This window comes from Cavia porcellus, unplaced genomic scaffold (assembly GCF_034190915.1).
Source record: "Cavia porcellus strain 051 isolate PalLab524CR breed Dunkin Hartley unplaced genomic scaffold, mCavPor4.1 scaffold_6, whole genome shotgun sequence".
In the NCBI taxonomy this organism is placed as follows: domain Eukaryota; kingdom Metazoa; phylum Chordata; class Mammalia; order Rodentia; family Caviidae; genus Cavia; species Cavia porcellus.
In genome coordinates this window covers 29,627,866-29,651,439 of record NW_026947489.1, presented here as the reverse complement: position 1 = coordinate 29,651,439, position 23,574 = coordinate 29,627,866, and the positions used below count along the sequence as shown (strand labels likewise).

At 51.5% G+C, this 23,574-nt stretch overlaps 3 protein-coding genes across 5 annotated transcripts in view; 2 read left to right on the top strand and 1 right to left on the bottom strand.

Moving 5' to 3' along the window:
- The first annotated feature begins 7,563 nt into the window (after positions 1–7,563).
- Positions 7,564–10,687, top strand: Gchfr (GTP cyclohydrolase I feedback regulator). Of its 2 annotated transcripts, XM_005006210.4 has the most exons (4): positions 7,564–7,740; positions 9,133–9,227; positions 10,272–10,415; positions 10,571–10,687. In XM_005006210.4, the coding sequence occupies exons 1-3, from the start codon at positions 7,705–7,707 to the stop codon at positions 10,393–10,395; spliced, it is 255 nt and encodes an 84-aa protein (XP_005006267.1). In that variant the 5' UTR covers positions 7,564–7,704; the 3' UTR covers positions 10,396–10,415; positions 10,571–10,687. The 2 variants fall into 2 exon arrangements, with proteins under 2 accessions (XP_005006267.1, XP_003475744.1); XM_003475696.5 differs by having other exon boundaries at positions 10,272–10,687.
- Positions 10,688–10,778: 91 nt separating this feature from the next.
- Dnajc17 (DnaJ heat shock protein family (Hsp40) member C17) overlaps positions 10,779–23,574 on the bottom strand; it is a 46,657-nt gene continuing 33,861 nt past the window's right edge. The window contains exons 2-12 of one of the 2 annotated variants that reach the window (XM_063250278.1): positions 21,693–21,762; positions 21,251–21,309; positions 20,951–21,038; positions 18,676–18,761; positions 18,340–18,436; positions 17,759–17,802; positions 17,252–17,329; positions 16,640–16,720; positions 16,091–16,201; positions 14,434–14,526; positions 10,779–10,969 (exon numbers count right to left, since the gene is read on the bottom strand). In XM_063250278.1, coding sequence (XP_063106348.1) covers positions 10,850–10,969; positions 14,434–14,526; positions 16,091–16,201; positions 16,640–16,720; positions 17,252–17,329; positions 17,759–17,802; positions 18,340–18,436; positions 18,676–18,761; positions 20,951–21,038; positions 21,251–21,309; positions 21,693–21,762 — 927 coding nt within the window. In that variant the 3' untranslated portion in view covers positions 10,779–10,849. The remainder of the gene's footprint in view (positions 10,970–14,433; positions 14,527–16,090; positions 16,202–16,639; positions 16,721–17,251; positions 17,330–17,758; positions 17,803–18,339; positions 18,437–18,675; positions 18,762–20,950; positions 21,039–21,250; positions 21,310–21,692; positions 21,763–23,574) is intronic. The other variant, XM_003475426.5, reaches the window with a different exon arrangement.
- Positions 10,967–15,080, top strand: CUNH15orf62 (chromosome unknown C15orf62 homolog). Its single transcript, XM_005006209.4, has one exon. The coding sequence runs from the start codon at positions 13,370–13,372 to the stop codon at positions 13,895–13,897; it is 528 nt and encodes a 175-aa protein (XP_005006266.1). The 5' UTR covers positions 10,967–13,369; the 3' UTR covers positions 13,898–15,080.

Here is a 23,574-nt window from a genome sequence, read left to right as displayed (position 1 = left end):
CAGCTTAAGTTAATAGCGTCAGGATCTGCCACACCAACCACTCACTGACCCTGGTAGCAGAGCAGATCAGTAAGAACAAGTACGTAGTTATGCACCAGATGTACCTGCGACTGGTTCTCGCCGCTCACGCGGCTCTCTCATAGGGCTGGGATATGGCTCAGGGCGGAGTGAACGGAGCTCCGGATGCCACCTCAGCAGGCTTGCCCAAAACACCCCTCCGATTGTAGAGGCACACAGAACCAAAAAGTTCCGCTGGACTCGGATGCGAACCCCTGTAATCCTAGCTACTCTAAGGCCTGAGACAGTGGGGCGGGGATTTAGCTTAGCTGCTCAGCGCCTGCCTGGCAAGCACAAGGTCGTGATTCCCAGTATCAGGAAAAAAAAAAAAAAAAAAAACGCCGAGACAGTCAAAGTTATATACCAGTCTAGGCAATTTAGCAAACCTTGTCTTAAAGTAAAATCAAACCAGGCTTGGTGGCGCACTCCTGTAATCCCAGCACTTGGAAGGCTGAGACCATCCTGGGCTACAGTGAACCCAAGCCCAGCCTGAACTGCATAGCGAGACCCTGTCTCTAAATAAGTAAATAATAAATAAAGTAAAATCAAAAGGGTTGGCAATATAGCTCAGTGATAGAGCACTTGGCTAGCAGGACTAGGGGCCCTGAGTTCAATCGGGTAAAACTGGAAAAAAAAAAATCCTGCCGGGGATAGGTCAATGGCACAGCGCCTGCCTGGCAAGTGCAAGGTCATGAGTGTGATTCCCAGTACCTCAAATAAACAAAAATATTGTCAGAGGTGGTGACACACACCTGTAATCCCAGCACTCCAGAAGCTGAGGCAGGAGACCAGCCTGGGTTACACAAGTGAGTTCAAGGCCTGCCTGAACTACATGTTGAGACATTGACTCAAAAGTTTATCACGTTATATCCCATAAGTATGTTCACTTATTATGTCAATTTTTAAAAATTCCTAATGCATATGCATAGAAAACATTGGGGCAGAGTGAGTCCTAGTAATGACAGTGGAAGTATCTAGACCAGTCCTCCCACGAACCTTGACTAGATCCTGTATTTATCTTTTCAAGGTGAGCCACACACTCATAATACACTTACAATATTGTAAAGAACAAAAATGCTGAGATACCCGCCCCACAGTCCAGGAAATATAACTTCAATACTCTCTAAATTTAATTTTAAAATTAAATTCAGTAAAAATCGTTTGAGAAGCATGAGGTATTAATTATGATTGTTTTGGTGATGAGAAAAGTGTTTTGTTTTGCTGAATCAGTGTCTTCTTGTGCATTGCCCAGGATGGTCTCAGACTTTTAATCTTCCTGCCTCAGCCTACTGAGTCGCTGGGAGTACAGGCATGTACCTCCTTGCCCAACTATAAAAAATGTTTTAATTTGCATTCTTCATATTTTTCTGTAATAAACATGTGTGGCTTCTGCAATAAGAAAACATAGTAATTTTAATTTTCAAGGAAACGAAACATTTCCTTTGGGAAACCTTCCCAGACCTCCCACCTCCACAGAATTCATCTGTGTCTTTGCTCCTGAGGCAGTTACCTCTGTGACATGGTGATGGTTTGCTTTCTAATTTTAATGTGCTCACCCTGTCCAAGTGAGGTCCATGGTGGCTACATCTCCCTAGTCCTGGTGCCTAACACAGCCCCAGGAAGGCAGGTGCTTGAACAGAAAGAGACTCTCAGTTCCACTGCGGGACAGTTTCCCCTGTCTGCTGAGGGGACTGTAGCTGTGTGACTACCGGATGGTGGTGAGAGCCCCAGACAGGCGGACAGCTTAGGCAGGGAATTCATTTCACCGGATATTAAAGATGCTATCTGTCCTGCAAGGCGGTCTGCAGCGAGGCGGAGGTTCAGAATGGAGCTCTTTATCTTGTCTCCCCCATCTCAGTTTAGCAGACATAGTGCAGCCTGCCGCTGAGCTGTACCTGCCCTGCCGTCTCTTCCTTCCTCCCACTCTGTGTCACAGCCTGAGGCTTGAGCAGAGCAGACCCCAAGGCCTGCCCCACACCCTAACACCTGCCTTGGCTGTGCCGAGAGTGGCAGAGTCCTGTAGTTCAGGGTCTCTCTTTGTATCCGCTTTAAAGATTTGCACACTTTTAAAAATACATTATTTCTTAAATTTGTTCATTGTTTTTCCAGTGATGGGAATTGAACCCAGGGCTTTGCATATACTAGGCCAGTGCTCCAACACTGAGTGACATCCCCAGACTTTTTTTTTAATTTTAAGATAGGGTCTCACTATGTAGCCCAGGCTGGCCTTGAGCTTTTGATCTTCCTACCTCAGCCTCCCAAGTACTAGGATTACAGGTGCACCACCACATCTGGTTAAACAGTGTTCTTATTAAATAATTTGTGATTACAAAAGAATATTAATAACACAGGCACAAGGACAAAGAGTACATGTATATCCAGGCATGATGACATGTCTCTAATCCCAGCACTCAGGAGGCTGAGACAGGTGATGACTGCTGATTCAAGGCCAGCCTGGGTTACACAGTGAGTTCAAGTCCAGTGAAACCTTGTCTCAAAAAAAGACAAACAAACAAAAATACAGTTGTAAGAAAGACCAGAAGGTAGGTAACACCATCCTTCCAGAGGTAACAGCTCCCTGAATAGTGTATTTTCCTTTCTTTATGTGTGCATGTATATACTGGAGATTGAATCTAAAGTCCTTTGTACTGAGCTATATCCACAGCCTCTTTTTTATTTAATTTTGTTTAATTTGTGGTTTGGGGGATTATTTTTTTTTTGAGACAGGATCTCACAGTGTAGTTCAGGCTGGCCTCAAACTCACAGAGATCCTCCTGCCTCAGCCTCCCAAGTGCTGAGATTACAGGCTTGTGCCAACACACTAACCTCTTTTCTATTTTTTTTAAAGACAGTCTCTCTGACTTACCCTGGCTGGACTCAAACATGAGACTGTCCTACCTTAGCCTTCTAGAATGCTATTATAGGTTTCTCTACTTTTCTTTAGGGTTAGGGTTAGGGATTAGGTTAAGGTTTAATTTGATCACATGGATTTAAAAAATAAATAAAAGGCACATGATGATGGAAGCAACACCAAAAGGGCTTTTTGAAATAAAGTTGGGAAGCCATTAAGGGAAGAGAACTTGCATCTGAAGCTGCTGCCCAGGAAGGTGACTCGGTCACCACCACCCTTTGGCCTCTGGAGTGACCAGATAATGACAGTGTATTCAGAGCTGGAGACAGATGCCTATCAGGAGATTTTGGGGCTCTTGTTTACATTTCTAGTTGGCTGATCCAGTATTTTCTTTATCTTCTACTGGCCACATAGCCCATGAAAGAAGCTCTTGCATTCTTTTTTTTTTTTTTTTTTCTTTTATCGGTACCGGGGATTGAACTCACGACTGGCTGCTTGCAAGGCAGGTGCTTATGCCGCTGAGCCAAATCCCCAGCCCCAGCTCCTGCATTCTTTTCCAACTTCTATGGTTTCTCTCCAAACAAGTTTAATTATTTTTATGGTTTGGATGAATGTCCCCAAAGGCCCAGGTGTCACAGCCAGGGTGGTTGTATGAGGGATTGTGAGTCCTTTAGCTGGGCCTAGTGGGAGTTCTCAGGTCACTGGGAACAAACGCCAAAGGGAATTGTGAAGCCCTGTCTCGTCTCTGCCTCCAGGTTCCTGATGGGAGCAGTCTGCCCCCATGCCCTCCTGCAAGACACGCTGCCCTCCTGGAGGCCTAGAGCGAGGGCACCACCTAGTCTTGGATTAGAACCTCCTGACAAGCCTTTCTCGATTCCAGTGACAGTCTGTGAGGCTGACTAATGTCATTAATTGGTGGTGACTTAAGAGCTCCTGGCAACATCAGCTCCACTTGCTCTCCCTTGTCTGGGACATCAGGCTGTCTGAGTCTGTGTCTCCCAAATGGTGACTCCCGACGGCCCCCAAAGTTCTCTCACATTTACAGTTTCAAAAATTTTACAATTTCTATTTAATTGACAGGGTTTTGTGTGTGTGTGTGTGTGTGTGTGTGTGTGTGTGTGTGTGTGTGTTTTGAGACAGGATCTTGTTATGCAGTTCAGGCTGGCCTTGAGCTCACTTTGTAGCCAGGCTGGTCTTGAATTCACAACGATCCTCCTGCCTCAGCCTCCCGAATGCTGGGATTACAGGCATGAGCCACCACGCCCAGCTAATTGACAGTTTTTAAATCTCCAAACAATATTCTGTCACTGTCATCTTCAGACAGGATATCACTATGCACTCTGTGTAGCTCAGGCCGCCTTGGACTTGCAGTGACCCTCCTGCAGTTACTGGGATTCTTGGGTGCTATGGGCCCCTTCTAGAGATTCATTCCAGGTTCTTGTCCTGTACAAAGAATCAGACAGGACTGGTGCAGAAAGTGGCACGTTTTACATTTATTAAAGGTAGTAAAGAAACATGCTCTACAGAGTGAGTGCGGGCCAAGTAAAGGTATAGAAAGGGGTGCACTCTGCAGACTGAGACCGGGCCATTAACAGAGCTTGTGGGCGGCAGCGGTGGCCACCGTCTTTTATGTCCTGTGCTTCTCAGGTTGACTGGGATCTAGGTCATCCTATCAAAAACCTGCTTGATTTCCACCAGAAGACAGCACTTTCTGACTGATTCGCGGCGCGGGTCTGGGGAACTGTTCTGCGCACTATCTTGGATCTCCGTGCCTGACAGGACACGCCCCCTCCCCTGCCTGCTGGGTTAAGCCCTAAACTCCCACCCTATGGCCTCAGCCTCCCCAGTGCAGATGTGGAGAACCGCAGAGATGACCCTCCTTGAAAAGAAGAGCAACTATCTCCATTTTGGATAAATTTGGCCCCATCTCCATTATTGATATGTACAGAGCTGGCCGGGCTATTCCTTTCTCCCTTCAGTTGGCTTGTAAATGGGGCTGGCCGAGGAGCTGATGTGCAATCTCTGAAGCAAGGGGACAGGTCAGTGTTAACCCACCCAGTGACTCCCCAGATACATGATTGAGCCTGGTGGGATGGAGAGCCACGCTCCACGCTGCCGGCTGGGACCAAGCCTAGAGAAAGAGACCATGGCTTCCAGGGCAAAAGGACTGCACATCAGAACTGAAGCACCAACCCCGAGTTATTAGCTACCGCCTCAGCTGTGCTACGCAGGTTGCTCTCTCTGCATTTCCTGCCTCTGCACATCGCGGAGGTGATCTCAGGCCTCCTCCCTAGCCGCTCATGGTAGTCATGGCTGGCATGTGTTTCCCGCCACTCTCCTGTCACTCATCCCCGAGCCGCCCCTCTGGTGGAGAATTAACAAAACATGGGTTGGGCTCTCAGGCCGGGCCTTTGTTCTGCTGAAACCATCTTGGCTGTATGTATGTCTCAGTGTCTTTATTCTTGCCATGAGTTGCACCAGAAGTGGTAGACTGGAATTAACTCACTAGAATTCCAATAACTTCTTCTTGGCATTACAATTATAAACTTTCCTGGACCGTGATGAGGATGGGAAAGGGTTCTTTATATGCAGAGAGATTTGCTTTTTCATTAATTTCAATGCTATAAAATTTCCACTGTATTTTTTTTTCTTTTCTTTCTTTCTTTTTTTGGTCTTTTTCGTTTTTATCGGTAACCAGGGATGGAACTCAGGACTGCCTGCTTGCAAGGCAGGCGCTTATGCCGCTGAGCTAAATCCTCAGCCCCAAAATTTCCACTGTATTAATCTACCAAAAATGTTCCTTCTCTTTTTCCTCTTCTTTTTTGGAGACAGGTTCTTGCTTTGTTGCCCAGACTAGTCTTGAACTCCTGCACTCAAGTACCCTCCTGCCTCAGCCTCCTGAGCAGGTGGTACTACAGGCATGCACTACTATGCCCAGCTACCAAAAACTTTTAATCTAGTCTACTTTCAGTAAATGCAGGGGCTGTTTCCAGACTTTTACCAGTTATAGTGCTGCCTGGGTCCTTGAAAGTGAGTTTTCCTGGGGCTCATCTATGAGAGGTTCAGCTTTAGCATGGGGATCCACATTGGTTGTATCAGTTACACCAATCTGCAAACCTAACAGTGATGTCTCAGTTGTTAGGCATTATAAACATTATTTTTTTTTAAGGCAGGGATCCCCGGTTGGTTTCGAACTTCTAGGCTCAAATGACTCTTATGCCTCAGCCTTCTGAGTTGGTTACTCTATAAATGCAAACCTCCACCTGACAATATTTACCATTTTTTGAAACAGTGTTTTGGCTCTGAGGACTGAACCCAGTCATCTTGGCTAGGCGAGTCCTGTACCGCTGAGCTATATCCCAAACCCTGACATCTGCAAACTTTAAATTGTCTCTTCTTTTTTGTTAATCTGTACAGCAGTATCGCATCATGGTACAAAATGTAGCTGAATTTTCATTCCCAGGAGCTCCAGTGCTGCTGGGGCTCTTCGGGGGTGTTAGTCACGTCACTTGCCTCTGGTGTTTCTATAGCGTTGGCTTATCTTTTCTCACTGGTTTGTATGAATTCTTTATAGGTCGTGGGCATGAATTTTTCATCATTTTCACGTTCTTTGTGGAGCATGAATGAACCTTCTCCCTCTCAGGGAGCCCAGGGTAGAGGGCAGGGTGGGAATCACACCGGGACTTTTAGGGCCAGGACTTTACTTCCTTTACCTCTTCTCAGTCTGTCACGGAGCTGGGTGGCCTGCGAACACCCCTGAAGGAAGTGCAACCGTTTCCGGGGCCTGCAGGATGAGGTCATGGAGTGTTTTCATTTTATTTTGCTATTTAGGGAACCACACCTTCTAAGACAAATAAGGTTTGTTAAGCTGTCAGGTTTTGTGGCAGCCATATGCAGGTGGGGACACGGCCCACGAACTCGACACCTTCTCTTTGGTAGCTGGTGTTCACCTGCCCAAGGTATCTCCTTGTACCTCCTGCGCGTGTGCCTCCCAAGGATGCGGGTGGCTTCCATCGGGGGGAGTCAATCCAGACTGGCACCGAGCAGAGGGCAGCCCCTGCACTAGAAATTAGTCCCTGCGGGAACTGTGCCATGAGCCAGGGAGAGTATTTCAGCCTCGGCATTCAAGGTCGACTTCCCGCGCGCATAAAGAATCTCTGAGAACGCCAGGCATGGTGGCGCAGCACGCCTGTAATCCCAGCAGTTGGGAGGCTGAGGCAGGAGGAGCGTCGACGAGTTCGAGGCCAGCCTGGGGCTACTATGTGAGTTCAAGACCAGCTTGAGACCCTGTTTCAATAAATAAATAAATCTCTGGGAAAGATGTTCTGCTGAGAGGAAGTGAGGGTCCGCTAAAAATGTCGTGGCGTCCCTGAGCAGGTAGCTACTGGCCCGGAGCACCCTTTGCCCTGCGCTCTGCCTCAAGGAGATTGGCGTGGGGGGCGGAGGCAGCAAGGCTTGGAGGTACTGCAGGAAAGGGGCGCAGGGTCAGCACGCGTCCCGTCCCCTTGGATCCCTGTCCCGCAAACCCAGGCCCGGGCCGCGCGATGGTTCCACCAAGTCCACAGGTGCACCCGGGTCCAAGTCCGCTGCCTGGAGAGCAGGGGAGGGCGGAGCCTGCGAGCCGCACGGCGCCCGCGCCTGATTGGCCGACGGCAGGGGCGGCACAGGGGAGGGGTGGACGCCGCGGGGGCCGGAGCCGAGTAACGGGACCCGCGGCAGCAACTGCACAACCTTGTGCTGGTATCCAGCGCTGCGCGGAGCCCAGAGCCGCAGGGGAGCCGGGCGGGACGCGAGCCATGCCCTACCTGCTCATCAGCACCCAGATCCGCATGGTGAGTACCCACCTCCTCCATGAGGCCCCCGCGGGACAAGGGCGCCTGGAGCGACCCTGGGCCGAGTCCCAGGCGACACGTCCTGCACAGGAAGGCACGTAGGGGACTTGGGGCGAGCAGGACCTGTCCCATGACGGGGGGAGCCCTGGCCTCGCACGTGCTGCACAATGCCCTCCTGGAGCCGCTCCACAAACACGAAGGGCATTACCTGAGGACCGCGGTATAGGAAGGAATAGGAGCTGCGAACGCGCTGGACGCCCTGTGCCCCGTCCCTGGCCGCGTGCAGCCACTGGCCGCCCAGAGGCCCTCCGAAGGAGAGCCCGCCCCAGCCTGCTTGGAGGAGGGAGAGGGGAGGACAACAGCCAAGAGCCCAGGTCTCAGTCTTTGGCAAATGAAGGTGCTGGGTAACTGAGCATCCTGGGGCATTAAGATGGTCCTCTCCACTTCCTGGCTCTGGGGTGACCAGAAGAGGGTACCCAGTCCCCTTGGGATGAAGGAAAGTGCAGATGGGTGGGTTCATCATCACAAGAGCGGTTTGGTACCAGTAACCTGCACTTTTCCAGTTGCTGAAATATGAGTTCCTGGACCTCTTCCCAGTACAAGCTCTCTGAATTTAAGAGAGGCATATTTAGAAATATCTTCCTTTAATGATTCTTTTTAAAAAAATTATAGCTTACTGACATATTACAGATTCCAAAAAATGCACGTGCTTACTTAGAAGTGTACAATTCAACTTTTTTCTTTTCATATTTAGAGTTGTGGAAACAATTCTAGAACGGTTCTGACATCTCCAGAGGAACCTTGCACCCACTACACTCATTCATTTCTCCCACCCACAGTGACCACTGACCAATGCGCTGACCCTGTGTGGTTTCCTGTGTCTGGCGTCTCTTCCTTCCGTGTTTTCTGGCTCCGTGCACATTGCAGCACGGATTGGTGCTTATTCCTTTATTGCCACTGAGGCTATGCATTCTATTTACCCAGTCATCAAATGACAAATTTTTGTTTCCACCTTTTGGCTGCAAATCAGGCTGCTAATTAATACGGGTACACGTTTAGATTATTTGGTAACTTAAATTCACTTGTCTGGGCACAAGCTTTTGTGTGAACATGTGTTTGTGCCTCTCATTCTTCATGTGATCTTGACACACAAACATGGGGGTAGTGCCTGGTTCGAGGGTGCCACCCAGCTCTGCCTGGAGGGGTCAGGGAGGCCCACACTACTAGGCTGTTCAGTGATGGGCCCCACCCCTTCCCAGCTTGGTCTCAGCCTCCAGGGCCCCTCACTGCTGCCTGCAGCCTCACCTGGTTTGCCAGGACCAGGAGGTAGCAGAATGAGGTCTTCCAAGCACCCTGGCAAACAAGCAGGCAGCTGTCTGGCTTATCCTGCAGGAGGTGGGCCCCACCATGGTAGGCGATGAGCACTCGGACCCGGAGCTGATGCAGCATCTGGGGGCCTCCAAGAGAAGCGTCCTGGGGAACAACTTGTAAGTACGGGTGTCCCTCAGCATCTTCTCCCTGGGAGCCCCTCGTTCTGCCTATTCTCTATACTCTATCCAGCCTGGGCCCTGCTACGTTCATCTGGGGGCATTGGACTTGGCAGCTGGTCCCATCCACAGTTCCCCCTCCCCAGTCAGGAAGCCCCCACTGGCTTGGGAGCACATCCTTGTGGGAGGACAGTCAGTGTCCCAAGTGTGGGGCTCTGTAAGCAGGCATTGCTTGTCTGGCCCTCGCAGCTCTAAGCTGGACCCCATGACGCAAAGGCAGACAGAGAAACTTTCCATCTTGAGCTACTGAGAAGGCTCAGCCCTAGAAACAGCAGGGGTGCTTGGGTCCTGCGTCCAGCTCTGCTTTGGCCTGGGGACCTGCCCACTTTCCTGGGCGGCCCTCACCCCATCTCTGCATCAAAACTAAGACTCCTGCTTCCTTTTCTGCCCATACCCTTCCTATGCAGCCCCCTATGTGTGTGTGGGGGGGGGGGGCTGACCACACAGACTGCATTCTTGAGAGTTATCAGTGTGAGTTTCAATTCAAAGATCATGCCCAGGGCAGCCTGGGTCAGGGCTGGGGTTCAGATGCCAACACTAGCGCTTGGCCCTGAGGCATCCTTCCCCCTCCCAGCTTCACAGCCCCGTAGCACCAAACATTCTCCATGCCAGAGAAGGGTCAGCCTCGTGGTTCCCAGACTGTAGGACAGTGGGGCAGCTAGAGGGGCCCAGATGCCAGGACAATTTGAGCAGGCTCCTTCTGAGATGGGGAAGGAGGGGCTCCAGATTAATGGGGTTACTCTGTGACAATGAAAGCTGCTCAAGCTCCTCCATGTACTCAGGTGTAACCTCTGTTAGGCTTATGGGGAAAAATTGAACGCATGTGAAGTGTTTGCCAGGAGGCGCTGTGAATGTGCATTAGCCCATCATCCGGGAAGCACCTGGCAAACTCAGTGGAGCTCCTGACCGGCCTGGCTCCCAGCTTTGTATGGGGCTGGCTCTGTGTCCTCTCACATGTCGCCCACCACCCTGGTCTCTTTGCAGCTGTGAATACTATGTCAACGACCCTCCTCGAATAGTCTTGGACAAGCTGGAACGCAGGGGCTTCCGAGTGTTGAGCATGACGGGGGTGGGCCAGACCCTGGTGTGGTGCCTGCATAAGGAGTGACCTCCTCGCACTGAATGCAGGTGGGGCTCCTCTTCTTTAGAAGCCGTGCTTCACGGACTGCCCACTCTCTCCCCCTAAATTGTCATCTTCAGCCAAGCACGGATGGGCAGGGTTGGCATTGCCCCAGTCAGGGTGTGGGGGGGCGGGGTTTACCCAGGTGTTACATCTCCCTCAGCTGTAGGCCGCCCATCGGGAGCGAACAGTCCAGTGGAGGACGGCCCAGGATGGGCAGGCAGGTGCTGCAGGGCCTGTCCACGCCAATAAAGGGCTCTGATGAGTGGTTGTTCCTCTGCTCTGCTTGGCAGTGACTCATGACTCAGATTCCTGGGGTTCTGCCACACTTAGAAAGGGAGCCCAATTCCCTACATAAGTTAATGGTAGACTCTTTTTTAAAAAATTTTATTGGAACTGGTTTTAGAAAAAGGCAGTGGGGAGGGAAGGTGAGAATTTGGGGCTACGTGAGCTGCCCCTTGTCCTCCTGCTGCATCTGGGCGATCAGCTGTTGGCGCTCGGCTGCCTGGCGCATGCGCATCATGACAAGGCTCTCGTAGTCCCTCTCTGACAGCACTGAGCCCTGGGAGACAGAAGTGACAGCGAAGTGTCAGGGACATGAGGGCACAGCCCCACAGGCACCAGCCTCGGGGGCAGAGATAAGGTCTAAGTGTCACAGGGGAAGACGACAGACAAAAGGAAGGACCAGAAACACCTTCCTGGGACCCTGGCTCGCCTGTGTGCTTTCAGACACCACAGGCCTTGCGCCCCAGCCCTGGTCTCCTCTGCCAGCTTCCTTCGACCCTCGCAACAGCTGCCTCCCACCCACAAATGCCATGTATAATTAGCTCTGCTTCATCTCTTTTTTGGGGGGTGGGGGTAAGTACTGGGGATCGAACTCACAATCTCACGCTTGCCAGGCAAGCACTTGCACTGCTGAGCTATACTCCTGGCCCCTTCTGCTTCATCTCTCTAGCAAATTACTTCCCCCTGTCTGCTCCTTTCCTTCCCCTTAGCCCACATCTGCCTCACACGGGCTTCCAAGGAGCAGCTCTGCTGAGCACAGACCAGGGCTCTGTCCCCTCCCTACTGTCCCCTCCCCACTGCCTGGCTGCCTGTGCTCTGAGGGTGGGTCTGAGGACACAGCCTCAAACAGCTCGCTCTAGATAGCAGGAGAGCAAGCAGGAGACCAGCTTGACCCTAAGTGTACACCAGTAGCTCCCAGAGGGCAGAGCCCATGGTTTCTTTTATGATCTCGCCAGCACAGCGTGGGGGGAAAGAGAGCTATATTTTTTTTTTTCACTTTTTTTTTTATCGGTACCGGGGATCGAACTCACGACCGCCTGCTTGTAAGGCAGGTGCTTATGCCGCTGAGCTAAATCCCCAGCCCTGAGAGAGAGCTATATTTTAATAATCCAAAGAATAATAAACAAGCAGCTCAGTGGGCAAGTGCTGTGGGGTAGAGAAGCAGCTCCGCAGCAGAGCCTGAGGTGCCAACCCCAGCCCCTGATGAGGTCTGCAGGATGAATTCCATCGCGCCCTCCCTTGCTGGGAGACCTCTGTGGGGTCTGCCCACTGCGGGGAGAGCTGTGCAGCACACCTGAGTGACAGCGTGGTGGCCTGTCTAGTGCGGAACTGTACACTCTATGAGACAGGCCAGGAGGAAAGTTGGATGGTCAGTGACCCAGGAATAAGAGGGTGTGGCTGGAGTTAAGCTGCCAGGCCTTGGCCAACTGGTTCAGGGCAAGGGGAACACAGAAACAGGAAGCACTACTCAGCCCTGCCCTGCCCAGCCCAGCCCCTCCCACAGGCCCAGCTGACTTCCCTCTCCCTGGAGAGCGGCCCTCCTGGCCAGACCTCTAGGGCATCAACAGTTCAAAGCAGCATCACCTGGCCCAGCACCTCTGCAGAAGCAGGGCCCAAAGGAGGCCAGATGCAGAGGGGAAGGATGAGCGGCCCTCAGGGTGAGGAGGGAGGAGCAGGCAACCAGCAGCCGGGCTGGCTGGCAGACCACAGGGAGGGCACTGCTCCCTTCCCCACCTTACTGCTGGAGTCACCCTGCATGGCCTGGCCCTGGGAGGAGCTGAGCCCTTCACAGGCTGCTTCCCGTTAACACGCCCTCTGCCTCCATCCACAGTCTCCATTCCTGCAGACTCTGCTAATGAGGGCCTGTCACTAGGCCCCAGGCCTGAGTCACCTACCCCAGTGACAGGTTTCTCACCCTTCTGGGCTCCTCCCAGACACACCAGGGGCTGGGGCCAGGGTGGTGGGGCTATGGTGAGACAGGAAGCAGCATGGTGACACACAACCCAGGCTGCCCCCAGACCAGTCTCAAGAGGAATCCGAAGCTCCTCGTCGCCCTGGGGTGTTGGCCACAGCTGCCCCGCTCCTGCCTGCGGATGCTGCAATTACCTTGGAGCATGAAACCGGCTTCCCACCTGACTGAGTCAGCTGAAAACAAAACACCGCCACTGCCACACTGGCACAAACAGCCAAGCCACTAATCAGAGTCTCACAGCCATCAGCAGAGAAGGCACAGTCCTCCGCTGGCCTAGAGACGGCGGTGCCCACAGCAGAGGGTGAGCCCGGCCATCCCCTCCCGCCTGCGGATGGAGCTGTGAGAGGATCTTCCTGTGCCACCACTGCCCTCGCTCCAGCTCAGTAAGTGCTCTGTTCCCGCTGGGGTTTTTTCCACTGTCCTGTCAGGTAACCAGGTCACTCCTGTTCCTGTGGGACCTCTTGCTGCCAGAACTCCCAGCTCTTTGCTCTTCTGGACAAAAAGCACTCTTCCTGGGCCTTGTGCCACCATCCAAGATGCTGGCCAGAAGACCATGCTGAGTGGAAACCCAGGTCTCTGTTCCTAGCACACCCAGGCTGTCCCTGACTCTTGGCATTCAGGGCCCAGTGGGGACCAGATGGTCACTGGTTGCTGTTAAGTGCCTGACTGTTGAGCTTCCGAGGTGTCTGAAGTTCCCCTGGGTCAATGGAGACCTGGCGGAAAGGCTCCTTCCGCAATGCCTCCTTCCTCAAGCGGCTGACCCTGGGACGGCCACGGCGACTCCGACGACAGGGCAGTGTACTTAGCCAGGCCAGCACTGCCGGTGGTGACCACGAGGAGTACAGTAATCGTGAGGTCATCCGGGAACTCCGAGGGAGGCCAGATGGGCGGCGTCTGCCTTTGTGGGGGGATGAGCAGCCCCGGGCCACCCTGCTGGCTCCACCTAAGCCTCCTCGCCTCTACCGAGAAAGCTCCAGCTGCCCCAACATCCTGGAGCCCCCAGCCGCCTACGCTGCTGCCTACTCGGCCACCCTGCCCTCGACGCTCTCCCTGGTGGGCACCCTCCACCAGTCCTCAGAGGAAGACCTTTCAGACACTGTCCCCTTCCAGAGGACACCTTCTCCGGACCTCAGTGATCCTTTCTCCTCCTTCAAGGTGGACCTGGGGATTTCGCTTCTTGAGGAGGTTCTACAGATGCTGAGGGAGCAGTTCCCCAGCGAGCTCAGCTTCTGAGTGGGGTGAGCGGGGCAGAGCGGGGGCAACAGAAGAGCTGGACCCTGGTAACCCAGGGGAGGAGGGTGTAGCTGAGCAACAAGGGCAAGGCAGGGGTGCTTCCTGCCTTCAGTCCTGAACAGTTGTTCCAGGCACCCCAGAATGAAAAGACCAGCCAGTGGACATGTGGGGGATCATTTTCTATCTAGCAGGAGCCCTGAAGGAAGCTGCTGAAGCCAGGAAGGAGGGGCCACACCCGATAACCACAGAGGCCAGCAGAGTGACAAGATGGCACAGGGGCGAGCCAGGGCGAGGGCACCAACTGGCAGAATAGACACTGCCCTGCAGCAGCCTCCTCTGGAGCCACTGTCAGCAGAGGGGTCACAGGACACATCTGGGCAAAAGTGGTCCAACCCAGGCTGAAGGGGCAGTGGGGAGGCTTGAGAAGAGAGGGAAAGAGGCCTGCTTTGTCCAGTCTGGTAGCCACTTGCTACATGTGGCTATTCAAATACCTTGAAGTAAAACTGCAAAGTGAGTTCCTGGCTGCATAGTTATACCTGGTAAATGGTGCCACGCTGGAGGCATAAGCAAGAACACGGATAGCCTTGGACTAAGTTCCTTGGACAGGCTGGCAGGGCAGAAGTTAGAGACTGAAATGCAGGAAGACCACCAAACAAATCATTAATAGGAAAGAGGACATAAGAGACAGCCTGTCACCACACCTGCCTGAGCAACCCTGAGGCCCGAGGGAGGGAATGTCAGCCAAAGGTACCAACACAGCTTGCAAAAGGGTGCCTTAGGGATCCCCACAAGTGTTAACGATGGCAGCCTTGGGCAATACTGCAGAAACGGTAGCAGATTCCTTCGTGAGGAGACAAGAGGACTGGATCAGGGCGGATACTAAACCATAAAGCAGTGAACCTGGTCTCCAGAATCTTCCACCAAACCTGGGGAGCTCTGCCTTGCCCAACCCCTGACAGTGGGACTACCAGCCCAGCCAAGCCCACTAGGTCCAGTGAGCCAGTGTGCCACTGCCTCACCCTGTGGCCTGGCAAGAAGACTGGAAGCCAGAGCTCAGGAGCACTCTGATACACGCTGCCTCCACAACCTAAATCTCTGGCCTCCTTTCCTCCTCTTGTGTGGAGATGCCAAGCTATATGTCCCTTTGTATGTACAGGAGATAATAAAATTCTTTCCACTACAACCTGTACAGTGTTACTTGGGGCTGTAAAGTGCTGGGACTTGAAGGTAGGGGAACGAAGCTTCTTTTAAACCAGAGTCCTGAGTTGGGCTCAGCCCACTTCACAGTCCTCCTCTGTTCTGGGTGGGGGAGACACACAGAAAGCTTCTGCCCCTGATGCAGATGGAGAGATTGATGGTGAGCAGAGCTCCTGCTAACCTAGTGTGGGGCTGGGTTCACTCCACAGGCACCTGGAGTGTTTGAGAGACATGAAAAGCCAGGTTACTGGCTTCCTCCCCAGATCAATCTGTCCCACTAAGGAGGTGTCAGGTGTGACCAAGAGCACTGCAACCCCAGCCCCTGCATCTAAGTCGGAAAACACAAGGACTTGGGAGGTGTGGGGAACACAAGCCTTCCAGGAACCCCGAGGACTAACAGCCAGCACTGGGATAGCATCAGCTGGAAGTTGCACCCTTCTGCAGGAGTGGGGCACCCAGACTTAGCAGGCAGTCCCCCTTCAAGGGGACAGTGTTCTCTCTAGAGAGAACACTTTCATAGTTCCTTCTGGGTAGCCAGAGACACCCCTGGAAAACTGATGAGCCTGGGAAAGAAATGACTGCCTTAGGTAGCGGTCTCTCCCTATAGCACTAGGTTATCTAGGTTCCAAGTGCTTCACATGAAACCTGTGGGCCCTCTGGGTGAGGGAAGCCCCAAGAGGAGATGGATGTAGAAGGAAAGGCGGGTGAAGGGCACTGTGTTGGACTAGGGGTGCAGCCCTGTGATGCAGCACATGTATGTAGCATGCATGAAGCTCTAGGCTTGATCCAGCACCAAAAATAACAGCAATAATGACATTCAGGGTAAGATGCCTTTGGCCCTCAGAGAGGAAAAGGGATCAGCAGGGACTTATGCCCTCCTTCTCAGGCTGGTGAACCTGCGGATCTCAATTTACTCCTGCTGACCTGACTTGGGAGGAAAGGCCCCTGAGGGACACATACGGGAGGATGTCCTTAGCCTAAGGTTGGGCTCCTTACCTTTGACAGTTCTGGGTGGCTGGGGCCTGCTGTGTCCTGGGGCTGTCCCTCCAACCAGGAAATCTTCAGAGGGTTATCCACAAGGCCCACTTCATTCCGGAAAGCCAGCTCCTGTCAAATGGAGCATCCAGTCCTGGTGCCATGCATGCAAATAGCTGACAGGGACCCCCTGTACTCCGCAGAGAGGAAAGAACCTACATTTTGTTTTCTTAGTAGAGCTGGCAACCCAGCTATCTGGAAATGGTGGTGACCAAAGCTCTGACCCTTCTCATGGAAGGGTGCTGGGAATGTGCTTTTTGATTTGGTGGAGCAAAACCCAGGGCTCCAAACCAAGAGTGGGGAAGGGAAGAAGGTAGTGAGCCAGCCAGCATGAAATTAGAGGTGAGAGGGTTCTCCCAAGCACTTTGAGGGTGAGGGACTTTTGAGTAAGGCTTCATTCTGAGCTAGCCCAGAGAGTTCCAGAGAGTGTGGGTCACCAAATCCTAAAGGTCCACAAAATTGGGTCCCTGCCCTACAAAGATTCCTAAGCCACACGCAGACAGCACTTACCGCAGCCTTGACAGTCGCAAACTCCACCACGGCAGTGCCTGCTTTTTTACTGGAAATCACCAGGTTGAGAACTTCACCATACTGTAGAGATAAGGGGATCCCAGTGGCTGAGCTATTGGCAGGGACCAGCTTGTGCCAGAAACCAGCCAGGGCTGCCCCGAAGCCTGCTGGTACATTTTCAGATTGGGAATAATTACCAGGGGCCCGGACAAGCAAGATCAGAGGTAGGAAATAAGTTTATTTCAGGAGTCCAGGACTGCAAAGGAGAGAGGAGCAAACGCCTGTGATTCAGGCTGCCAAGATGGCACAGCTGCCTCAGCTGGGAAGAGCAAAATGGGTGGCCTTTCATGCCAGACCCCACCTCCTGTCCCCCAGCACACCCAAGCAGGGAAGGACAGACAGACCTAGCTGGAGGAAGCACATGGCAACACAAGAGACAGGAGCACTGTGCCTGAGGAGAAGTTTCCAGGCTGCCCCATGGTCTATGAGACAGCACACACACACATACACAAAAAGCAGGTAGAGATGTTAAGGGAAGCGCAGGGCAGAGTCCTGGGCTTGGCAAAGTTGTGGGCTGAGATGACAGGGCAGAGAGGAAGAGAGCAGGCTGACCTTCTGTAAAAGCCGCAGGAGGACATCTTTGGAGTAGCCACCTTGGGACTCATCTTCCTTTTTGCACTTCCATTTTAGCTGAAAAAACAGCATCATCAAGCACTGACCTTTGGTTCAGCACCATCAGACCCTGATCTGAGCTCAGTGGTGTGCAAGAGGCCTTCCTGGCCTCCCTCGTCTCCAAGCACCTGTAATCTAGGGAGCACCACCAAAAACGTTTTCCTCATAAAAACTGAGAGGCAAGGCAGCCAGTCCCATTCAGCGATGCTGCCCACCCTGTAAGATACTCTCTCTAGAGGACGTTGAGGGACACTCTGCCCTACAACCGCCGGGGCTACAGCCACCATGGCCAGCTCTGAGAAGCAGCCTGGTCTCCAGGCACTGAGGGATAGCAAGGATGTGGTACTGGTGCCAGCTTGCTCAGGGACCCAGTGTCCCACCCGAAGCCCGTATGTCCCTGCTGAGGGAGGTGCTGTTAGGTGGCTCGTGCATGCTGCCCAGGCTCACCTTCAGTTTGGGAGTTCCTTTGCCTTCATTATTTTCCACCTTTCCTAGAAATATTGGCAGAAGAAGAAAGGGAAAATATGAGGCATCCACAAGAAAGGTGGCCCAGAGCCAGAGCCACCCGATAAGGTCACCCTTGACCTAGGGTAATACTTGCCCCGCCACAATGAGGGGCTGGTGGGGAAGTAGATGCTGTCCTGCCCCAACCCCAAGGTGGCTTACCCACCCACCTCCTGAAGGTCACCCGTAGCTCTCTTTAAATGAAGAGCTGGAAAAACCTTCTTGGGCAGGAGGCAGAGCACAGACCACACAATTCCACTGAAGCAATTACCCTGGACCTTTCCCCTGCTCATCTGCTTGGGACCAAGACCAAACAAAACAGCCAGGAGGTTCCAGAGATAGTAAAGGCACACAGGCCCCAAAGAACGGGTAAGCAGGGACCAGCAGAGTATGTCGGAGGGGCCATGGAATGACTGTAGGGTTCTTGTAGGTGGAAGCCTCCAAGCCATTCAATGGAACAGTCATTGTGGCCACTCTAGGCAAGGTGGAGCTGCCTAGGGGACAGGAGAGCACAGTGCCCTCACCTCTCAGCCTCTGCTCACGGTCCTGGCGTATCTGCTCCTGGATGAGCCTCTGCTGCTCCTGTAGCTGCCGGGAACCCTCTTCTCGTAGGCGTGCAATCTGTAGAGTGAGGGCGGAGGGATGACAATGCTGTGCCGATCCAATTCCAGGTTGGCTCACCTTGTAAAGATCCCTGGGCAGATTCCACGTGCAAGCAAGTGCTCAGTAACCTGCAGATGGGACAAATCACCTAGCTCCCACGGGGGAGAACGGGGGAGAACAAGCCCTGCCCCGCACACATCCCTCCTGTCCCTATCCCTTCTCCTGCTGCCACTGCAAATGGCACGCCAGATGCTTACCTCCTGCTCCAGAGTCCTGGTGCTCCGGTTCTCTTCCTCCTCCTCACTCCCCTGGGCCTGGGCCTGCCGCTCCCGGGCCTCCAGGTCTAGACACAAGGGTTATGTGATCCACTTGCTGGTCTATGCAGTCTCTGCATGGCATCAGCTCACCCCAGCTCTGCCTGCTTCCCCAAAGTGTCCAACAGGACAAAGCCATAGAGTATCTGCTGCCCCTTGTACCCTGCCATAGGTCTCCAAGTTACTTTCTTGACAAAGGTTGGAGCACAGAAGACAGATGGATTCCAGCCAGGTGGCCAGGGGTCTGGAAGAGTTAAAGCGGCTCATGCTCTGACCAAGCTGGTTCTTTCCACACACACCGGGAGCAGGTGCGGGTGGGTGCTGATGTCAGCAGCCCAGGGCTGTGTGTCAGGGATACCTGTGGGAGGAGTGCTAGCTTCTGCTCCTGTGGTTTGGCACCAAGGCCTGACCTGGGGCCTTGTTTTGGGTTGATTCAAGTTGGACCACTGAGCTCAAGTTTTCATTGTCTCTCCTGTCCTCCCCGCCTTACTGTGGACTCCCCTAGAGGCAGAAGGGTACAGGAAGCATCACCCCTGCTCTGCAACCCTGCCTACCTCCCCAGGAAACCTGCCAGTGGCCCTGTGCCAGACCAGCTACTGGGACTTCCTGCTTTCCTTTCTGTGTACTTCATTCATCTATGACCGTTTTTTCTTCCCTGCCATACCAGGGATTGAACCCAGGGCCTTGCACATGCTAAGCAAGTGCTCTGCCTCTGAGCTACGTTTGCAACCCATCCTTCTTTTCTGGGTAGAAATGGCTGTGTTGGAATGATATAAGTACTTATCAAAATATGTGCATATTGAACAGGCAGGAAGGCTATAGGATGCCTATATCAGTCTTATCCAATGGATGCAAGTGTTTTAAAATTGATTTGTAGTCACAGTGGCATCAGCTAATTTTTAAAAATCACTGATCCTTACACTTAAAATGGTAGATGTTATGGTATGCAAAGAACACCTCCAAATAAAGCTGTTAAAAGAGAATGCCTCTATCAGGCATAGTGATATATTCCTATAACTCTAGCACTCAGGAGACACGGGCAGGAGTTTGAAGCCAGTTTGGGCTACAGAGTGAGACCCTACTTAAAAAGAAAGAAGGAAACCAGGTATGGTGGTACATGCCTGTAGGCGCAGCACTCAGGAGGCTGAGGCAAAAGGATCACCAGTAGTTCAAGGCCAGAGTGCGCTACATAAGCAAGTTCAAGACCAGCCTGAACTGCATGGTGAGATCTTGTCACAAACCGAAAGAACGGAAGAAAGAAAGAAAGAAAGAAAGGGAAAGGAAAGGAAAGGAAAGGAAAGGAAAGGAAAGGAAAGGAAAGGAAAGGAAAGAAAAGAAAGAAAGAAAGAAAGAAAGAGAAAGAGAAAGAGAAAGAAAGAGAAAGAGAAAGAGAAAGAGAAAGAGAAAGAGAAAGAGAAAGGAAAGGAAAGAGTCTGGGGGTTTAACTCAGTGGCATAAATGCCTGCTTGGCAAATGCGGGGTCGTGAGTTCAATCCCCAGTACCACAAAAAAAAAAGAAAGAAAGAAAGAAAGAAAGAAAGAAAGAAAGAAAAAGAAAGAAAGAAAGAAAGAAAGAAAGAAAGAAAGAAAGAAAGAAAGAAAGAAAGAGTCTGAACTGGTATTGCACAGCTGTAAACCTAGTACTCTCGGAGGCTAAGGCAGGAGGACTGCAGGCTGAGGGGGTAGCTCCTGGATGTGAAGGCCCTTGGTTCAATCCTTAGTACCAAAAGAAGAAAAAAGAAAAGCCAGGCATGATGACACACATTGGGAGGCTGATGCAGGAAAATCACAAGTTTAAGGCCAGCCTGGGCTACAAGTTCAAGGTCAGACTAAACTACATAGCAAGATCCCGTCTCAGACAGAAAGACAGAGACACAGACAGACAGACACAGAGAAAAGCAAACAAGCCTGGACCTCTTGGAATCCTGCAGAGAGAGCTGTCAGAGTACTAACTCTGGGCCAGGCTGAGGCTGGAATGAATGGCAGAGACCTGGCCTGCCACAGGGAATAAGAACACCAATTCTACTCACACTTTAGCAGTCTAAATCTAGGCTCCAGCAAGATTCTAAACTTCAACAGTAAATCTAGTAACTGTTATTATTCCTAAGGGTATTTTGCCCAGCGCCTCAACTAAGAAGCATTCCACAGCTAGAAGTTCCTGGAAGAAAACTGAGGGAGGGCCAAGCCAAATCCCACTCGGAGCCATGAAGTCACCTACCAAGCTTCACTCTTTTCCTTTTCTCATCAAGTTTCTGGGTCCTCGCTGCTGCCTGCTTCTTGGCTTTCCTGACCTTGTCATATGCAGCCTGGAGGAATACAGAGCAGTAGATTGGCCAAAGAAAAAGACACAGCCCAGTAGTTTCCTGACTCCTGACTTCCAGCCCAGGGCCATCCAGTAGCAGCCTGGTGACTGGGTCTCCAAGGCTCAGACAGCAAGGACTGAGGCCAGAGCATGGAGGCTGATGGCAGCAGTGATCTCTGTCCACAGGGGACATCACCTAAACGAGGAGGCACTCACCCTGGCTGCAGCATCAGTCAACACTTCCAAGGCCTGAGAAAGCTGGTGGAAGAGTTCGGCTAAACCAAAAAAAAACAGGAGAAAAATGAAGTTAAATTTGGTGACGGCGTCCTCTTTCAAAGAAAGCATTCCAGGGCTGAGGATTTAGCTCAGGGACGTAAGTGCCTGCCTGGCAAGTGCAAGGTCGTGAGTTCGATCCCTAGTACCACAAAAAAAAGCATTCTAAAGCAGCCACAGGCAGTTAGAAAAGCTGGCATTGGCAGATGCCAGACCAGCAAGAACTGGTGAGAACATCAGCAACTGACTGGTCATCTCCAGTATATGAGGCCCTGGGTGCGCCTGCCCAGAGCACCTCCCTCCACGGCCTCACACCCATGACTTAGAGCGGAGAAACGCATGTCAGGGGAATGGGTCTATCTTCTCATCCTGTCCTGAATCTCACCTGCTTTGGGGTTATCTGGATTTTTGTCTGGGTGGCAGGAGAGGGCCTTCTGCCTGTATGCTTTCTTCACCTGGAAGAGTCAGAGGACAATGTCATTCATTCCCACCCCAGGGATGAACAGGAAGACCTTGCTAAGGTGACACGGGAAACCCCGTATCCATCTGAAAGAGAGGCTGCTGCCCCTCTTCACAGTTGCCAAGCAGATTTGCAAGGGAAGAGGCAAGGGCCCTGGAGGGAGCCAGCCCTGCAGCTCACAGAGAAGCAGGCCTCTTTCCTGCGGATGCTCAGTCTCACCACTGCCGATGTCAAAGGTCTCCAGCAGAGGCGGGAGCATAGCATCCTGGTCTCTCTATAGCCACCTGCACGAAGCTGCTCTTCATACACCTTTTTTTGGTTTTTAACTGAGGATTGAACCCAGGGCATTGTACATCCCTTTTTCTTAGTTTTTATTTTGAGACAGTCTTGGTAAGTTGCCCAGGCAAAGTCTGAATTTGTGATCCTCCTGCCTCAGCCTCTCAGAAAGCTGGGATTACAGGTGTGTGCCACTATGGAAAACCTTCTAGTGGAAAATTTTGCCATCAAATTTTAAAATGTTCTCTCCTCTGTGGTGCATGCCTATAATCCCAGCTACTCACATGTAGAATACTAACTCTCATGTAGAGAGTCTCATGTAGAGTCTCACAGGTTCAAAGCCAGCCTGGGCAACCTAGCAAGAACCTGTCTCAAAATAAAATTTTAAAAAGATTAGGGATGTGGCTCAGTGGTAAAGTGACTGCCCAACATGTGCAAGGTCCTGAGTTCAATCTCAAGTAACACACAAAGACACAAACGCAAATTTTCTTTTGATTCAGCCTAGAAATCTATACTTAAAATACTCATCAAAGTAAATACACAAGCATGTCCATTCCAACACTGTTTATACTAGGTGCCCATTGGGACCAGCTGGATCTCCATCAACAGACACCCATTAAAAACATGATACACTGAAGTCTGTGTAATGACTCAAGAAAATCTTTTTTTTCTTTTTTTCTTTTTTTTTTTTTTTTGTCTTTTTGAGACAGGGTCTCAGATGCAGTTCAGGCTGGCCTTAAGCTCACTTTGTGGCCTAGGTTGGTCTCAAACTTTCACAATCCTCCTGCCTCAGCCTCTTGAGTGCTGGGATTACAGGCGTGCATCACCACACCTGGCTAGGAAAATCTTAGGGATAACATTTAAAAAAGAAACCAACTCACAACTGTATTACATGATCATTTTTAGGTTTAAATTTTTTAAACATGAAACACAATTATGGATACTTGAACATGATCACAGTTTAATTTTTTTTCTCAAGGCACTGCTAAGAAATTTAATGGTAGTCTCCTTTGAAGAGAACGAAGGAAGAGGGGGAAGAAGAATTTACTTCTTTTATATCTCTCTGTGATTGTTCAGACCTTAAAGGGCACTTCTTTTATCATTGCAGGGGTACTGGGGATTGAACTCATGACTTTGTGCTTATCAAGCAGGTGCTTATACCACTGAGCTAAGTCCCTAGTCCCTTATTATCATTTTAAAAAAATTGTCAACAGCGTTTATCTGGGGAGGTTATGGTCCACTTTTAGTTTTCATCTTTGTAACTCTATCTGAAAAGGAAAAAAAGAAACCCTAACATATCTTTCATTAGTAAAAATAAATATAGTTACCAAGGTTCTCTTTCATGGATGGCCTACCTAGCTGGTGTAAATGAAGCTAGAGTACAGATCACAGAATCTGCCCCTGCTTCTCAGGCCTCTGGCCCACGCTGTGGCTGCATACAGGTTACCTGCTGCTCAAACTCCCGGGAGGAGAAGCGAGGCACACTGGCTTTCCAGACTCCTCAGAAGTAAGTGGCCAGTAGTGCTACACC

Coding starts and splice junctions, on each gene's coding strand:
- Gchfr (XM_005006210.4), top strand. CDS start 7,705: ATGCCCTACCTGCTCATCAGCACCCAGATCCGCATG. Junction 7,741..9,132: donor TCAGCACCCAGATCCGCATG/GTGAGTACCCAC, acceptor CTTATCCTGCAG/GAGGTGGGCCCCACCATGGT. Junction 9,228..10,271: donor AGCGTCCTGGGGAACAACTT/GTAAGTACGGGT, acceptor GTCTCTTTGCAG/CTGTGAATACTATGTCAACG.
- CUNH15orf62 (XM_005006209.4), top strand. CDS start 13,370: ATGGAGACCTGGCGGAAAGGCTCCTTCCGCAATGCCTCCTTCCTCAAG.